The sequence below is a fragment of the Delphinapterus leucas genome, chromosome 1 (genome assembly GCF_059928025.1).
Source record: "Delphinapterus leucas isolate spDelLeu-1000000601 "Yukka" chromosome 1, BTC_Dleu_Yukka2, whole genome shotgun sequence".
In the NCBI taxonomy this organism is placed as follows: Eukaryota; Metazoa; Chordata; class Mammalia; order Artiodactyla; family Monodontidae; genus Delphinapterus; species Delphinapterus leucas.
The window spans coordinates 47,037,484-47,054,181 of NC_143129.1; the positions used below are offsets into that span (position 1 = coordinate 47,037,484).

The 16,698-nt window shown below is 51.3% G+C and overlaps 1 protein-coding gene across 1 annotated transcript; it reads right to left on the minus strand.

Moving 5' to 3' along the window:
* Nucleotides 1-5,050: 5,050 nt before the first annotated feature.
* Nucleotides 5,051-16,359, minus strand: BATF3 (basic leucine zipper ATF-like transcription factor 3). The gene is made up of 3 exons (XM_022593426.2): nucleotides 16,187-16,359; nucleotides 13,975-14,079; nucleotides 5,051-5,546 (listed from the first exon to the last, which is right to left on the minus strand). The coding sequence occupies exons 1-3, from the start codon at nucleotides 16,262-16,264 to the stop codon at nucleotides 5,361-5,363; spliced, it is 369 nt and encodes a 122-aa protein (XP_022449134.1). The 5' UTR covers nucleotides 16,265-16,359; the 3' UTR covers nucleotides 5,051-5,360.
* Nucleotides 16,360-16,698: the final 339 nt, after the last annotated feature.

The following is a 16,698-nucleotide window of genomic DNA, read 5'->3' on the forward strand; positions in this document are numbered from 1 at the left end:
ATAATCCATTATTTTATTATTTTAAAATAAATATTTTATTACTTCATAAATAAATATGTTGGTATATTACAACAATAAATTAAATAATTTATTTTATCATTTATTTTTATTAATATATTGGTTTACTGTAATAATTAATGACGATGAATTAAAATAAGTAATTAATTACTAATAAAGTTTCCTAATGATTAATCAAAATAATTTGCAAATGTGCTGCAACAGCTCAAGAACTGCCGCGGGGAACATTCATTGGTTCTTTCCACTCTTTAGCCTCAGGACACCGGCCACTACTTGTGGTTCTTGAACTCTTGCTTTCTCAATCTCAAAAAAGTACTGCCTGGCAAATTGAGCCTTCTGTAGGTTTGTGACATTTCGCAAGGTACTTTTTGGCCTTGCTGCCAGCCTAGAGGAAAGACTGCGAGGAAGCTTGGTGAACCTGGGATGCTCAGGAAATAGTCCTGCTTTCCAGGTCCCAGCACCATCCAAGAATGAGTTCCTCTGGGATTTAGAAGCGCAGGGCGTGGATTCAGAGCAGAGCAGAAGTACCACCCTGCACAAGGTGATGGAGAACTCAAACTGGTTCAAGAAGACTCTTGATTAATGAATGGATAGATGACAGTGGGTTATTAAGGGAAATCAGGGAAGTTCCAAGTACACCTCAGGCCTTTCAGGATGGTGTCTTAAAATGCAAACACTGGACTCTCCCTCACGCTTCCCCCCCGTGTCGTGGTTGGAATTCTGGGCTAGTGGCCTTTGGTCTGATCTGCAATGACATTTCTGATCTTCTTAAGAATACCATACCAGAAAAGGTCATGCTAGAACACCCAAAAGAGCAGGTGAGCTGTCTCTAGGGACAGAGTGTGCCCTGAACACAGCCCCAGACTGGGGCACAAGTTCAAGCACACCACGCCAAGGGCACCTGCATCTGCTAACTGCAGACTTTCAGTGTGCGTCGTGCTGATGGTGCTGTTGTCCATGGCGACAGTAGTAAACACATGGATCTCCTTTGCCCCAAATATTTGGGGAGGAACAATTTCATCAAGGTGGTCAGTTTCCAAATGGGCAATCCAGGAAATTCCCTTGACTCCAAGCATAGAGGGGTTTCCAGAGACTAGCCTTGGCTAGCTCCACTCTCATGCCTGCAGACGTGCGGCGTTGTTAGGGGAGCTTCCAAATAGCATACCCTCCTGGGGCTTCAGCATAACTTCCCAGGAGCAGGAATGGTTTAGGTTCAGAGCTCAAGGATCCCCATCACCCTCTTCCCTTCCCCCTTCCCACTTCCTTCTCTCCTTCTCCTTCCCTTCCTTCCTCTCTCCTTCCTCCTCTCCACTGTTTCTTCTTTCCACTTCCCTGGCTTTTGGTTACGAGCCTTCCTGCTGTGGCATGGATGACACTGCCAGGACTTCCTGGACATCCAGGAGGGAAGACATGTCAGCGAGATTGGGGCTACCCCTTTTCTTCTAGCTCCTTCTACGGCAGAACCCACAGCCCTGGTGAGTACACCCGGACTGTGGAAACCCTAGCATTGATGGGAAAGAAGAGAGGGGCTTTTGAGTCTCTCGCTTTCCTGTCCGTTAGAGTCATCATTCTCAACCAAGGTTTGAGGCCAAAACTGGGGCCTGATTCAGTGATGGAAACCCCAGGCTTCAAGGCTGAGGTGGTGCAATACGGGGCAAGATTGCGGACAGGAAGTGGTGTGGCTGCATGGGTGTGAAGGAAGGGCTTCCTCCCTCTCTGACACTTTCTATTCTAAAGGGGCCTTTCTCAGCTTGCCTCCCTTCCTCCCAGCCCGACAAACAGTCACTCTCAGATTTAATTCAGATACCCAGCCCAGTGTCTGGCACACAGCAGCAGTGTGAATACAGCCAATCAAATCTAGTCTCCAGAACTGGTCTACTTCCCTTGTAGCTCCGGGAACAAAATAATCATTTCTCCGATTTATACGGAATTTCTACTTTTTCAGAGGGGAGCTGAGACGGCCCTCAGTGTTACTGGGATCTGGATAAAGATGTTTTTAGCAACAAGTTTCATGAACATTTGATTTTCAGAACTCTGGTCACCTCTCCAGTTATCTTGGAGGGGACTTGTCCCCATCACCATGACTCACTACCCTGGACTACCCTGGTTTTGGTTCCCTAACTCCAAATTTACTGTTGACATCAGAAATGGGAGCCTAGGGCTTCCCTGGTGGCGCAGTGGTTGAGAGTCCACCTGCCCTGCCGATGCAGGGGACACGGGTTCGTGCCCCGGTCCGGGAAGATCCCACATGCCGTAGAGCAGCTGGGCCCTTGAGCCATGGCCGCTGAGCCTGCGCGTCTGGAGCCTGTGCTCCGCAACGGGAGAGGCCGCAACAGTGAGAGGCCCGCGTACCGCAAAAAAAAAAAAAAAAAAATGGGGGCCTAACCCTCCCTAAATGTGAGCTCAACCTCAGTGAACACACAGCTTAGGGAGGAAGCCCCTGTGCCCAGCAGATACTTTGAATAAATTTCTTGATAGCGGATAAGGCAGCTGGCACGTTGGAGCCAAGTGGCTGGATCGGGGCATATCTAGGAGACACAACTGAAGGGTTTGGAGGAATCAAATATGATGTGCTGGTTTCTGACCAGATGGATGATGGAGCCCTTTATTAAACAGGGAAAACAGATTGAGAAGCAGGTTTGAAGGGGAGATGATGAGGTCACAAGTATGGTTTTGAACTTGTGGAGTGGGAAACGTTTGTGAGACGGTCTTTCAGAGACACGTGATGGGCGGCTGAATACACAAGTCTGCCCTCTGAAGGGAGAGCAGGGCTCTGGGTACCGATGTGGGAGTTGTCTTATAGGGATAGGTGGTGACTGAGGCCCCAAGAAGAGGAGCCCCTTTATACTGAGAAGCAGGTAGAGAGGGTAGAAGCATCACAAAAGCCAGTGTCACAAGCTGTTAGGAAGTAAAGGAAGATAAAGCCTGAGACATGCCCATTAGATTTAGCAAAAAAGCGCCTCCTGGGGACCTCCAAGGGGGCAGTTTCAGTGAGGTGGCGGGAGCAAAAGCTAGGCTGTCTTATGGCAGAGGCTGACAGATGTTCACCTAAGCTCTCTCCTCCAGCTCCTGGGCACGGGGCTGAGTTTCATTTCCCAGCCTTCCTTGTGTCTGGGTGAGGCCACGCGTTTGAGGTCTGGCACAAGGACTGTGCGTGGGAAAGGATGCACTCTCACCTCCAGGATACAGCCCTTCCCCACCATCCTCCAAGGACGCTTCCTCCAAGTCGCCCAGTCGGGGTAGAGGATCTAGGGGGACTCCAAGCCCTCGGGGGCCCATAGCAGCTACATGGAAGGAAACTGGTCCCTGGGTTGTTACATGGTGCCAGGGGGCTCTGGCCAGTGGGGCTGGTGGGCACGGACTCCCTGGGGTCAGCAGCGGAGTGGGTGAACAGCCAGCTGGACAGCAGTGACCATAGGGGTCGGAGCAGATCAGCAGTAAGACAGTGAGAGGGGTCTGCAAGCCAGAGCCTGGAAGTACTGCAGGGCCAGGTGAGCCCCAGCCAGAGTGTAAAATTCTCCCTTCTGGAAAGCGCTGGAGTTGAAAGCAGCAGCAAAATGCCTGCTGGTACAAGACACATACTTCACGTGTCCATGCTCTCCTCAGCTACATAGGCCCCTGGGGCCCTGGCTCTGAGTCCATCCTTCACAGATGGGCCACTCGCCTGGACTGTGTGGCCCTGGCAGCCTGGTGAGGTGCTGACAGAAGGTCACACCACAGTTAGCCACCAGCTGAGCAGGACCCTGGCACGGCCGCAGCCTGAATCTATCAACTACAGTGGATCAGCAGTCAGATCCCCTGGGGTCTGCTTCTGGTTCTGCTTCTAACTCACAGGTGACCGTGAGCAATCCCCTCCCCCTTGCCACACACCTCAACTACAAAGTGAAGGGTGAGGCTGGATGATTTTAAAGTGTCTTGTGTTGGGAATTCCCTGGGAGTCCAGTGGTTAAGACTCCACGCTTTCATTGCCAAGGGCCTGGGTTCAATCCGTGGTCGGAGAACTAAGACGTCACAAGCCGCGTGGCTAGATAATTCCACCATCTCCCTGAAAGAGCTGTATTCAGGAAGCTTTGGCCTGGTCCTGCCAGCAGGCACAGGCCCTGTCTAACAGCAGCCTTCCAGCGCCTCTGACCAGGGAAATCTTGCCACCATCAGCCTGCGTGAGTTAGAAGACAGCAGGCCAGCCTCCAGTAAGCAGGGGAAGAAAGAGAGAAAAGAGGAAAAAAAGAGGAGGCTGGTGGGGATTAGCCAGTGTGAATCCTGGCATGAGGTCAGCAAGTTCTTCACCCCTGGGAAGAGCTGCTTTCTATTTCTTTTCTTTTTTTTAACCATTTACATTTACAACAAAGCACTTTCCCTGCTGTTCCCATTTCTTTTTCCCTTTATGGTAGGCTGGCTCCACTCTCCACAACTCCCTTGTTCCAGGAAGAAAGAGAATTGGGAGGGGATGGGATGCGTTCCCCCATTTTGCTTTTCTTGCTGGGGCCACTTTCAACTTGGCCTGGTTCTGATTTTCCTGAAAGAATAGAGTTGGATGGGACCTTTAAAAGGAAATAGCTCCCCTCTCCTCATCTACCCAAATATTTGCTTGTTTACATAGGGGACAGACCTCCTCCATTCGAGTGTGATTCAGACTTCTATAAAGTGCGTTTGTCCCCTGATCCTGTGACTACCAATGGAATGGGAGGTGACCCGGGAATATACAGAGCACATGGGAAAACCAGCCTGAAGTAGAAAATCTTCCAGGACGGTCCAGCCTGGGTGGGAAAGTTGACCAGGATGGAGGGTCACACAGAGCATAAGACAAGCACGAGTCATGCCCAGCACACCCCTGCATGACCCAGCTGGGGTGGCAGGGGAGTCCCACCCCAAGGGTGCCTCCTCATCTAGCATGGATGTGACCATGGGGGAGATGACCAGGAGGAGAAGCAAGACCCAGGAGCTGCAAAACCACCTGAGGAGACAGGAGATGACCTCTTCAGGAAGAGGAAAGGTATTGTGTCTCTAAATTCTAAGAACTTGGCGAAAGGAGAGAAGATAACACCTTTATTATCCATGTGCTAGAGGAAATGATTCTGCACAAAAATGGAACCTACTAGCTGCCAAAGTGGATGCGCAGTGATTCCTGAGGATGGCCTCCCTGCCTGGATCCGCTAAAGGCTCTGAGTCAGGGGCCTGTGAGAGCATCATGCTGAGCCTGGGCTGCTGGGGGCACGGCCCGGAGCTCCTAAGAGCTGACCCGGCCACAGGTCCCCCGGTACATGGATGCAGAGGGAAGCCTCTTCCCAGGTGTGAAAAAGACCAACGCTCCTTGCTGGGCAGAGGAGGACCGTCTCTGGGCTTCACCGGGGCAGGCAGCCAGCCACGGGGTCCAGCCGCGGCACCGGCACAAAGTTCACGGGGCAGAGCAGCAGCGGGCATATCTTCTCGTGCTCTTTCAGCACCTCGCTCAGGTGCTTCAGCTCCTCCGTCAGCTTCCCGATCTCTCTCCGCAGCACTGTGTTTTCTTGCTCCAGGCACTCATACTCCTGGGAAGACAGAAATCAGTCTTCAGCATCGGTTCTGAAACCACGCGCCCTTCCTCTGTCCTCCGGGCGGATCTAACCCCAGCCACGATGCTCACCTCCTTCCCTGAAATCTTTCTCATTAGCTGCCTCCACCACTCAGATTTGTTTGTTCATTTGCTTCACGTCTCTCCCCTCCCACCAGGATGAGGGCCGGGCTTTGTTTTCTGAATCATCTTTACTATCTTATTTATAATTGACATAAAATAAAATGCACCTAATTTTAGGTGTATAATTTGATGAGTTTTGACAAATGTAAACACCTGTGTTGATCAAGACGCAGAACATTTCCATCATTCTGAGAAGTTCCCTGATCTCCCTCTGCAGTCAGTGACCCTCTCTCCACAGCCGCTGATCTGCTTTCTGGTGGTTTCTGCTGGGTTCACTGTTACAGCCCCAGCACCTGGAACAGTGCCAGGAACATAACACATGTTTGTCGAATGCTGAGTAAATGAATGAAAACACCCCTTGCCTTGGCTTTGCTCCAACACTCACCTGTTAAGCTTCCACTATATCGGAGTTTACAGAGGCTTAGAACCGCGGGAGATCAGAGAGCCCTTAGCCCAAACCACACAGTGCAGAAACCTTCCCTATGTAATTCTAGCTCCGACATCCAACTTGTGCTGGACACTCTCTCCTTCCAAAGACAGTTCCTGCTATTTCTGAGCTGCTCTATTAGAAAGCTCCTCTTTGTACTGTCCAAAATCATTCTCTCCTTTAAACCCACCCACTGGGCTTGGTTCCACCTATGGAACCACATAGAGTACATGCAATACTTTTTCAACATCACAGTTCTTGAAATGTTAGGAGACGGCCCCATACCACTTCCCCTTAGGTATTCTCTGAGCCCAACTGCTTCAGGTCCTCTGAGTTCCTTGGGTTTCAGGACTTCTGGTTCCAACGCCCTTCGGGAGGCCATTCCCAACACACGTTCCAATTTGCCAGGAGCTCTGAGAAAATGTTCCCAAAACACAGTGCACGGTTCTGGGGATGGTCCCGCCATTCAGAGGGCAAATGCGTGAGGTAGTCTGCTCTGGGTGGGACCCAAGTGCGCAGCCACCTAGCTCTGGGGATTCTCTCTGAGAATGCAGAGAAGTGCAAGCTTTGTCTGCATCGGCCGCTTCTCTGTTCATACTTGAACTACAACTGATACTTTGGCTTAAGGGTGGGCCTTACATCCGCTTCTACTGAATTTTGCCCTGTTTGCTTGGTCATCTGGCAGCCTAGCAAAATCTTTCTGAATATTGATTGTGTCAGCTCCTGGGTTAGTGATACCACACAGCTCTAAGCTGTCCGCTAACTCAATGAAGTAGGTCTTCCTTTTCTTCACCCAACTCATTAATAAGTCCTACAATACTCGGCCACTTGCAGAGCCCTATGGCATACCAATAGAGACCTTCTTAAGGCTGACGATCTTATTTGCATCTTGTTGAAATGTTGTTTTCAATCATTTCTAGGTTGATTCATATGGTTAGGCTTTGTTGAACCATGCATGCCATGCATTTCCTGAGCTGGGAGCCCAACCTTATTATCTTACCAGTAACTTTTAAGAAATATTACTAAAAAAGTCTGATCTTCTTACAGGCCATGAAGATACATGCAAATTCTCAGCTCTGCCTCTTTACTAAAGCTGGTATCCTCAACTGAGCTGCCTTCCTGCTTTTGTGTGGAAGGTCAAGCCCACCACCTCCAGGAAGGCTTCCCAGATCATAGCACCTAATGGAACCACATCTCTCATTACGTGTTCTATTCAGTCTTGCATCATAGTCAATCTTACTTATATTAAATAAGGTCTCTCCCCAAAGATCAGAAATGTATAGCAACTAGGGGCCTCTGCTACCTTCTCCTGTACCCCTGCCCGACAGGCCCCAATGCCAACATCTACGAGCTCAGTAACTCCACAACCCTCGCCCTTGGTCTCCTTCTCTTGCCCCCTTCCTTCCCTCCCTCCCACTCTAGGCACTTTCCTCCCTCTCAGAACAAGGGCCCCAGAGAGGTTGCACACAGAGGCCATCGGAGCTATCTCTCTGCCTCCTGTCTTTCCCAGGCAGGCTCTCAGGGTGACCCGGAATACTCTCCATGGCAGCGGGCCTCACCCACCCTGCAACAGGCTGAGCTGGGCCACTTTGGCCCCCTAGTACCCTGGCTGCATTACGTCTTCAGCTCTCCTCCAGGCCTACCACCCCCAATGCCCCAGGCTCTCCTCTGGCCTCTGACAGCTCTAGTCCGGGAGTCAGAATTCAGTCTCCCAATGCAGCAAGAGGCCCTCTGTGGGCAGGAAGGGTCTGGCTGGGAGGAGGGGATGGGGACCTAGGCATCGTGGGGAGCGCTGCCTGTAGCAAAGGGCTGAGAGAGGCCACAGCTCTGTGTAGTTCGTACATGCGCGCGTGCGCGCACACACACACACACTCTCCACCCTGCAACTGGAAATTCTCTTCACCTCCAAGTAAAATGAAGAATACATTTGAATGGTTCCGATGAGCTAAGATTTTTTTTTTTTTTTTTTTGCGGTATGCGGGCCTCTCACTGTTGTGGCCTCTCCCATTGCGGAGCACAGGCTCCGGACACGCAGGTTCACCGGCCACGGCTCACGGGCCCAGCCGCTCCGTGGCACATGGGATCCTCCCGGACCGGGGCACGAACCCGTGTCCCCTGCATCGGCAGGCGGACTCCCAACCACTGCGCCACCAGGGAAGCCCAGCGATGAGCTAATATTTTAACTAGATTCCAAAGAACAGAATTCTTCCTGTAGCAGAATATTCCACATGCCTTTGTATAGTTACTGAATGCTGTGGCAAGATGCTTCTGAGCTTCTGAGCTCTCCCTCTGGAAGCCACAGGGGCCATGCTGCCGAAGTCCACGGCTCTCCCCGAGCCCCAGCTCAGAAAGGCCACAGAGCTGCCTGTCGCGGGCCTCCAGCAGGCCCCTCGGCTGCCTTCTCCACAGGGACTTTCTCTTCTGGGATTTAAGTTTTACTCATAAATCTGCGGAGGGGCTTTTACTGAGCTGAGGGAATAAAAAGAGAAGAAGTCAAAATCTTCTTCAAGCGAGACCAGTTCCACAAAAATAAAAGAGGGAGCTGAGAGGGGAGAAAGAGGAGGTGAGAACACTGAGTGGGTACAAAGGGGAATGAGTAAGACCCACTTCAGCCTGAGGAGAGATTACCTGGACTTAACATATGTGAAAAAGAAGCCAAGAACATTACATCCTTTGTTATTTCCAAAGAGATGATCAGTTTAGCTCAAATATCGCTGACTTTCCAATCTCCTATCTCAGGAGGATTTGAGGTCACTGTGCTGCCTTCTCTGGGTATGTGCAGGACACAGTCACAAAGCAGAGACCAGAAATGCGAGGCGTTGAAATCACTGCAAATCCCACTTCTGCCTCAGAAATTAAGCTGTCTAGGGCAATAATTCTCAACTGGGCCAATTCTGACAGTCCCCGGGGAACATCTGGAGCGGCTGGCGACAGTTTGGGTTGTCACAGCTGGGAAGGGGGCACTACTGCCCCCACCCCAACGAGGAAATAGCTGACCCCAAACATCGATAGTGCTGAGGCTGAGAAACCCTGGTCTGAGCTTCTAAAGAGAGGCTGATTGAGGAATGAGGTGCCGTCTGGGGGGTGATTCAGGGTCTAGGATGCCTTTGAGGCAAAGACTGGTAAAGAAGCTCATGTGGGTACCAGGGACCAGAGATGATAACTAAGGTGGGAAGGAAATGAGGGGAAGGAAAAGGCCATCAGGAGGACACAGACCCCATTTCACAAGCGAGACAACTGAAACTCAGAAGTACGGTGGCTTTTCTGAGGTCATGAAGACTTGGGGCCTAATCCCTGACTTCAAGGTCAACAGCGGCTCTCAGGCAATGACAGCAATTCTGCTTTCGCTTGGCAGCATCTGGGCCCAAATTTCCCCCCATGGTCGTTACCAGCAGTAAAGGGCTACGAGAGCTCAGGATTTTACCGTAAGTCTATTCCCAAGCCTTAAGCTCATATACTTCCCAGCAGAAACGTCGTGTCACCAGCAAGGGCTGTACAAATTAGCATCATCATCAGTTTCTAAACCCAGTGAGGACTGACATGAAGGACTCTCTTAGAGTATGCAATATCTGAAAACACCGGGGCAACACGTACCACAACCATATTGCCCAAGAAAGTTGTCAGTTTGTGACATTTGGGGCTCCTGAGGATGGCATCGCTGCCTTCCTTTTCTGACTCAAAGTTCTTTCTCAGTCTTACACCTTTGGGTGCCTGGCTTGAACCAGTGTGACCCACTTCTGAGACACTTTCAACTGGGCTTAGAGACCTGGACTGTTTTCTTGGGTTCCCATTTGTGAATCTGCACCCGGGCCATGCGCCTAATATTCAGAGATGAATACGGGTCTAAGTCTCCATGAGAAGGGTAAGTGCCTTGAAGGGAAAACTCGAAAAGCCACAGTGAACAGTGAGGTGCACAGATACACACTAGGAACTGCTTCTCATCTCTGCGGGGCGACTTTTGGCAGCCACCACCCTGAGGGGGAAACTCAGACATCTCTGAAGAGTGACCCCAGTCTCTCTCTGGCTTGGCCTGCTCAGCTTCTCCTCCCGCCCTGCCCTCCAAGGGGGTTCTGCCCTGATGGATAGTCCCCCGGCTTTGGGGATGGAGAGCTGGGGGAGGAAGAAGGCAGCTGAGAGACTTGTAACAGCTGGGACTGGAGGAGGATTTTCTGGATGTTGGAGGTGAGAGAGGCTCAAGAACTGAGTGGGCAGGAGAGGAAGTGGGAATTTTAAACATGTCTTGCTCTAAATATTCCCCTTCATGGTATTCAGGAAAGGCAAATAAAGAGCTCGAGTTACTTGGAGATATTTAGCAATGCTAGCCCACAGTATAGGATAGAGGAATTTATGGGATAAGGGCTTTACTCAAAGCCCTTTTTTTTTTTTTTAACATCTTTATTGGAGTATAATTGCTTTACAATGGTGTGTTAGTTTCTGCTGTATAACAAAGTGAATCAGCTATATGTACACATATATCCCCACATCTCTTCCCTCTTGTGTCTCCCTCCCACTCTCCCTATCCCACCCCTCCAGGCGGTCACAAAACACCGAGCTGATCTCCCTGCACTGTGCGGCTGCTTCCCACTAGCTATCTATTTTACATTTACTCAAAGCCCTCATGATGGGCTCAGCTCCCCAGGGAGTAGTGGGCAGTCGTGGCTACCAGGTGGCAGTTTTCTGTGCCCTTCGGTGTCTCCCAATGAGCTGGCCTCATTCCAAGTCTCAGGAGAAGGTTTCCACGCACTGTGTCTGGCTCTTACTTTTCCCAACCTAGATGTGTCCTGGGAGCCCCAGGGAGCCTGAGGGGCTTTCATCTGTGACCCAAAGCAGGGTGCTAAGTCCTCTGCCTGCAGCTCACTGGAGCACAGTAACATTATTCATCACCACATTTTTTAACCAGACATCCCACTCTCAATATGTAGATGTTTTTCAAAATTTAAAAACTAGTCACCAAAGTGACTACTGACACCAGTGACCAATGACACTTGTGTGTAGCTAGTGACGGTAAAGGGTGGACTTCTGCTTTGGGGCCTGTGTATGGATGGAACCACTGTCCTGGCCTCCTTGATACTGTGTTTCCCAACAAAACTGGCCTTGCTGAGGTGATCTGCCAGTGGTGCATGATCCTAATCCATTCTTGTAGCTCCACAGAGAAAGAGGAGAAGGGCGTGTTCTTCTGTGGAGGGACTGGGTTTCAGATCAGTCGGCCCCCTTCTGGAAAGGGCAACTGGCACAGTTATGTTTATGGACAGCAGAACAAGCTAAGAATCCTATGAAGGGCCCTCCACCCACCATTCTAAGAGGGATTAGGCAGGAGTAAATGTGGCAAATCATCCCTAAATTTCCCGGAAATCTAGTTCATTTCATTATCAAATCCAACAATGACAGAAATTGAGAGAGACCCATCTTTTTGTGACACTGTAGTAAAGTATTTATGTTTGTGGTGGGCAGAATAATGCCAACCCCCATGATGTTTACATCCAATCTCTGGAACCTGTGAATATGTTACCTTACATGGCAAAAGGGACTTTGCAGATGTGACTAAGTTGAATATCTTAAAAGAGGGAGATTATCCCAGATTATGCAGGCGAGCCCAGTGTAATCATGAGAGCGTTAGGGAAAGAGGAAGCAGAGAAGGAGATGTAACAACAGAAACAGTGTCAGAGTGACGCAGGATGAGAAAGACTCAACTGGCCAGTGCTGGCTTTGAAAATGGAAGGGGACCAACAAGCCAAGGAATACAGAAGCCTCTAGAAACTCAAAAAGGCAAGAAACGGATTCCTCTGCAGAACCTCCAGAAGGAATGCAGCCCTGTTGACACCTTGATTTTAGCCCAGTGAGACCCATGTCATATGCCTGACCTCCAAAACTGTGAGATAAAATAGATCTGTGTTGTTTTAAGTCACCAAATTTGTCATGATTTGTTACAGCAGCCGTAGGAAACGAATATGCTTTCCTTGAGACTCATGCCTCCCAAGGACAGGAATGAGATCTTAATCCTCTCCTTGTGACCCAGTGGCAATGCCTTGCCTGCAGTGGTTCTTGATAAATATTTGTTGAACGAATCTACTCGACCTTGCTCCATGAAAGATCTTGTCCAAGTCATTTAGTCACCTCCACACACATAATCACTTGGGAGTTAAAACCAAGTGTTCTCTAGTGTGTTTTGATATTGATGCATCTGGCTGCAACTAGAAGTTCCTCGAGAGGAAGGGTCCTGCTAGCACATGTGTTCTGAATATAGGGCCTTGCACTGACCAAGCCACAAGTCCCCTCTGGGGGTTATTTGGTAGCATGAAGCTAGAACCAGGCTTGCTTCAGGAGCAAGGGGGAGGGAAGAAAGGAGGCAAAGGGCACCCCAATTCCTCTGTGGAAATTTTTCAGAATTAATCCCGGCTGGGACAGACCTTCCCTGACCCTGGTCTGAAGATCCTAGTCTCTTTCTACAGCCCAGACTTCCTACTTTCAAGAAAGAATGTAATATTTATAATCTATGGCCCTCTGTGAATTTATATCAGTGGGTCACCTCTCCCTGGAGCCTGTGCATTCTAAATCTGTTCTCTGCTCAGTGTGAAGGGGTTTTTAGAGACTGTCATTTCCCCCTCATAACACCTCAGAGTCTCCTGTGCTACCCATGCCCCTCAGACTGGCCTTGCTGAGACAATCTATGGCCAGAAAGTGTGGCAGGAGAGAGCTGAACTAAAACCCTTAATATTCACACCAACCCTGTGCAAAGACAAGAGCATGGGAATGCCATCAATTCCTTGGACAGATCCTGGGAAGCCTTCGACGTCAGTTCCCATGTATTGACTGTGAGATTATGTGGGATTATGCACAGGGATAGAGGAAAATGGAAGCGTTTAGAATAAAGCGCAGGTTCCTGATTTGGGTGATAAGATAGATGGTTAGTTAGCTCCATTAGCTCCAATTTGATGACAGTGAGAAGAGCAAGTCTCAGGGTGAACAGACACGCCATCATGGTCATGCTGCAGCTGAGGAGCCTGTGGCGACCCATTTGGAGGTATCTAAGCAGACACTGGAGATGTGGGGTTAGGGCCAGAGGTCTTGGAGTAATCAATGCCTACCTGAGAGTAAGTGATGTTGGGAGCTGACGTTGGCAGAACAGATTAAGTCTTCCAGGGTGAGAAGAAAAAAGGGCAGAGTCTGAAAGCCTGGTCAGCACCAACATTTAAGAAAACAGACAGAGGTAGAAAAGTGAACAAAGAAACTAAGAAAAAAGTGGTGAAGAGGGTCAGGAGAAATAGGAAATTGGTCTTTTAGAAGCTAAAGACCTTGAAAGAAGGTTTCAAGAAGGCGAGGATCAGTGGTGTCACAGGAGCCAGCAAGGCGAAGGATGAGGGGACTAGAAAGAGGTCCCTGGGCCGGGCAGTGCCAGGCACTAGTGGCCTCAGCGGAGCAGCTTCTGTAGGAAGTGTGCATGTGCGTGTGTGCATGTATGTGTGTTGGGGGAGCAGAAACGATACCACAGAGGACTGGGGAATAAACAGGAACTGAGGACATGGAGACAGCAGGTCTCTTTTTAATAAGCAGGGGAATAAAAGAGGGAAAGAAAAGAAATGGGGCGCTAGCTTGAAAGGGAATCAGGATCAAAAGGTGGGTTCTTCATTTTGTAATAAAGGAAACTTGAGTGTGAGATGCAACCAGTGAGGGAGAAATGAAGACACCAGTGAGTGAAGACTCAGAACACTGGGCTGGAAGGACACAGCAGAATTAGACATGCATGTGGCCGAACTGGTGAGGACCAGGGTGTGACCTTAGGTCCACCACAGTGCAAGGGTGGAGGATGACTCCTTGCCGTGGCCCTTGCATGGCTCTGCCCTAACCACACTCTCACCTCATGGAGTTTGTCAGCCTTCTGGGTCTGCTTCTTCCGGCTTCTCTGAGCAGCAACTCGGTTTTTTTCCCTCCTTCGGACCTTCCTGTCATCATCCTCAGGGCTCTGGGGGGGAAGGTTTGGTCAGGTGTGATGCTGAGGCCCCTCGCCTCACCTTCCCTGCCCTTTCTCTTCACCCAGCATTGCTTATGGAGCGTCACCATTTTCTTTGCAGCCACAGCAGTGCTTGCTGCTACATCAGTGGGGTAACAGTGGCCCCACGTCGAGGAGCACTCACCATGCGCTATGACTGTGCTATCTGTTAACCCCTGTCGCCACCCTGAGAAATGTGTGGTGGGACTGCCATCTAAAAGATGAGGAATAAGAAACTCGGAGATGCTGAGGAACTTGCTCCAGGTATCACAGCTAGTAGCGGGGAGAACAGGAAGTGGAACTCAGGTCTGCTGGACTCCAAACCAACGTTCTCAAACCTCTCCCCTGCAGGGCCTGTGCCTGGAAGAGGTGTGGTGTTGGTGCTCATCTGAGGACGGGAAAGGCAGAAGGCAGCTGCTATCTGGGACTTGCTGTGGGCCAGGGCTTCTGCCACCACACACAAACAGGTACTTTTTTTTTTTTTTTTAATTTAGAAGATATCATTTAAAATTTTTAGTTGGTAAAACATCTACATAGTTTAAAAATTAGAAAGAATAAAACATTGAAAAGCAGACCCCCTAGTTAACCACTTTGGTTTCTTGTATATAGGAAGCATCATTTCTAAAACATATTTCTAAAATGTTTGCAAACAGGTACTTTTGAGACTGTGTACAAATCACCATTACGCTGATAACTAACTGCAACCACGTAACTCTTCCAAGATACCACGTGATCCTGAACGCCACAACAATAGGTTCCTTTGAACAATGTCTGACTGACGTTTTGTTTCACACACAGGTCAGGGCGAGTGAGAAAGCAAACTTATGATGTCTTGAAAGCTCTTGGCTGTGTATGAGATTTAACCAAACTTGGTCAAATCCTTCAAGAGTTATCCTGAGGACATCCCTGGAGGCGCAGTGGTTGAGAGTCTGCCTGCCGATGCAGGGGACACGGGTTCGTGCCCCGGTCCCGGAAGATCCCACATGCCGCGGAGCGGCTGGGTCCATGAGCCATGGCCGCTGAGCCTGCGTGTCCGGAGCCTGTGCACCGCAATGGGAGAGGCCACAACAGTGGGAAGCCCGCGTACCGCAAAAAAAAAAAAAAAAAAAAAAGAGATGGAGGGGAGCAAACTGTTGAGATATTCATGTATTATTAACCACATCTCAATTAGTTCTCATAAATATCATGAGAAGTTGATATTGTTATATTGATTTTACACGTGGGGAAATTGAGGTTCAGAGAGGTTGAGCAAATTGCCCAAGGCTACTCAGCCTGTGTGTGGCAAAGCCCAGGCCTAAACTCAGATGTGTGGCTCTCTAGCGTCACCCGATGACATCCTGTGCCAGGCACCGAATTGAGAAGGGCATAACCATGAAAAGACTCAGTCCTAAAGCAGCAGAGCGGGAAGTTCTCATACTGCAGTCCCTGCGGGCAACTTTGTGTCAGTTTCCCCAGTACGCGGTTGTAAACGTGGTGGTGGACAGCGCACAGGACCGAGCGCCAGCCAAGAGCTTTCCACCAGTTCTGAGGGCGGAGTCCGCCTACTTCTGGCCCCTACCTCGCACCGCTAGGCCATTCGGGGGGCAGCCGGTAGATGTTGGGAGTGCTTGGGCACGAGTTTCCCCTTGTAGCGGAATTTCCCCTCTCCACACCTTGGCCCCCGCTCGGAGCGGCGGGGAAGGACCACGCGCTCCGGCGGTGGGGTGGCAGCCGGCGGCGGCGCATGGATGGCGACGCCCAAGGCAGCGGGGACTCCACGTGCGGGGGAGCGTGGACAGTGCCCAGCCCTACCAGGCGACGGCGCCCTCTGGCCTCTCCCCCTCCCAGGCTCAGGAGCCCAGTCACCATCCCGGACGCCCCGGGCACCGTGCGTGCGCGGGGGCGGCAGGGCAGAGGCGCACGCCAGGGTCCCTGGCCCGCCCCCGCGGCCCCCACACCGCTCGCGTCTAGCTCCCGCAGCGCCCTCCACCCTTGCACTCAGTGGTCGCCACACAGGAGCCCCGGCACCCACCTCCTCGCGCCCCCAGGCGCGCCCACCCCCGCATCGCCCGCGGTCCTCCCCGAGCCTCTAGTTCACTACCTGCGGCTGCGCCTGGTTCCCCGGAGCCGCGAAGCTCCTCTGCAGGACGCTGCCGGCGGCCGGGAGCCCTTGCGACATGCCGCGCGCTTCTCCGGCCCGGCCCGGCCCGCCCCGCCGCGCAAGCTAGCAGAGGAGCGGCCGCCCGGCCCGGCGCGCCCTGCACGCGGGGAGCTGCCTACCGGCTCTCTCCAGCCACCGGCATCCCCGCGCCCCAGCACCTGCCGGCCGCCGCCTCTGCCGCGCCCCCTCGGGCTTCCCGCTTTCCCGGCTCCAGCGCCCGCTGCGCAACGCCCGGGTTTCCCCACCCCCCAGTCCAAGCCCGCCGTCCTTCCCGTCCCCAAGTCCGCCCCGCCCCCTCCTCCCACCCCCGCCTCGTTTCCTCCTCTCCCCGCCCTCTTGCCGCACCTCGGGGTCCCAAATACCACCCCTGTGGTGGCTTTCCGCTGGGGCCTCACTCTTCGTGGAAGTCACGTGGTGACTCCGAAACCCGGGAGGGAGCGCGAAGCCCACCC

Bases quoted from the DNA above. Each gene is read 5' to 3' on its own strand.
- BATF3 (XM_022593426.2), bottom strand. From the start codon at position 16,264: ATGTCGCAAGGGCTCCCGGCCGCCGGCAGCGTCCTGCAGAGGAGCTTC. The intron at 14,080-16,186 runs GTAGTGAACTAG...CTTCCCCCCCAG, and splicing joins GGAACCAGGCGCAGCCGCAG to AGCCCTGAGGATGATGACAG. The intron at 5,547-13,974 runs GTGAGAGTGTGG...CTGTCTTCCCAG, and splicing joins AGGCTGACAAACTCCATGAG to GAGTATGAGTGCCTGGAGCA.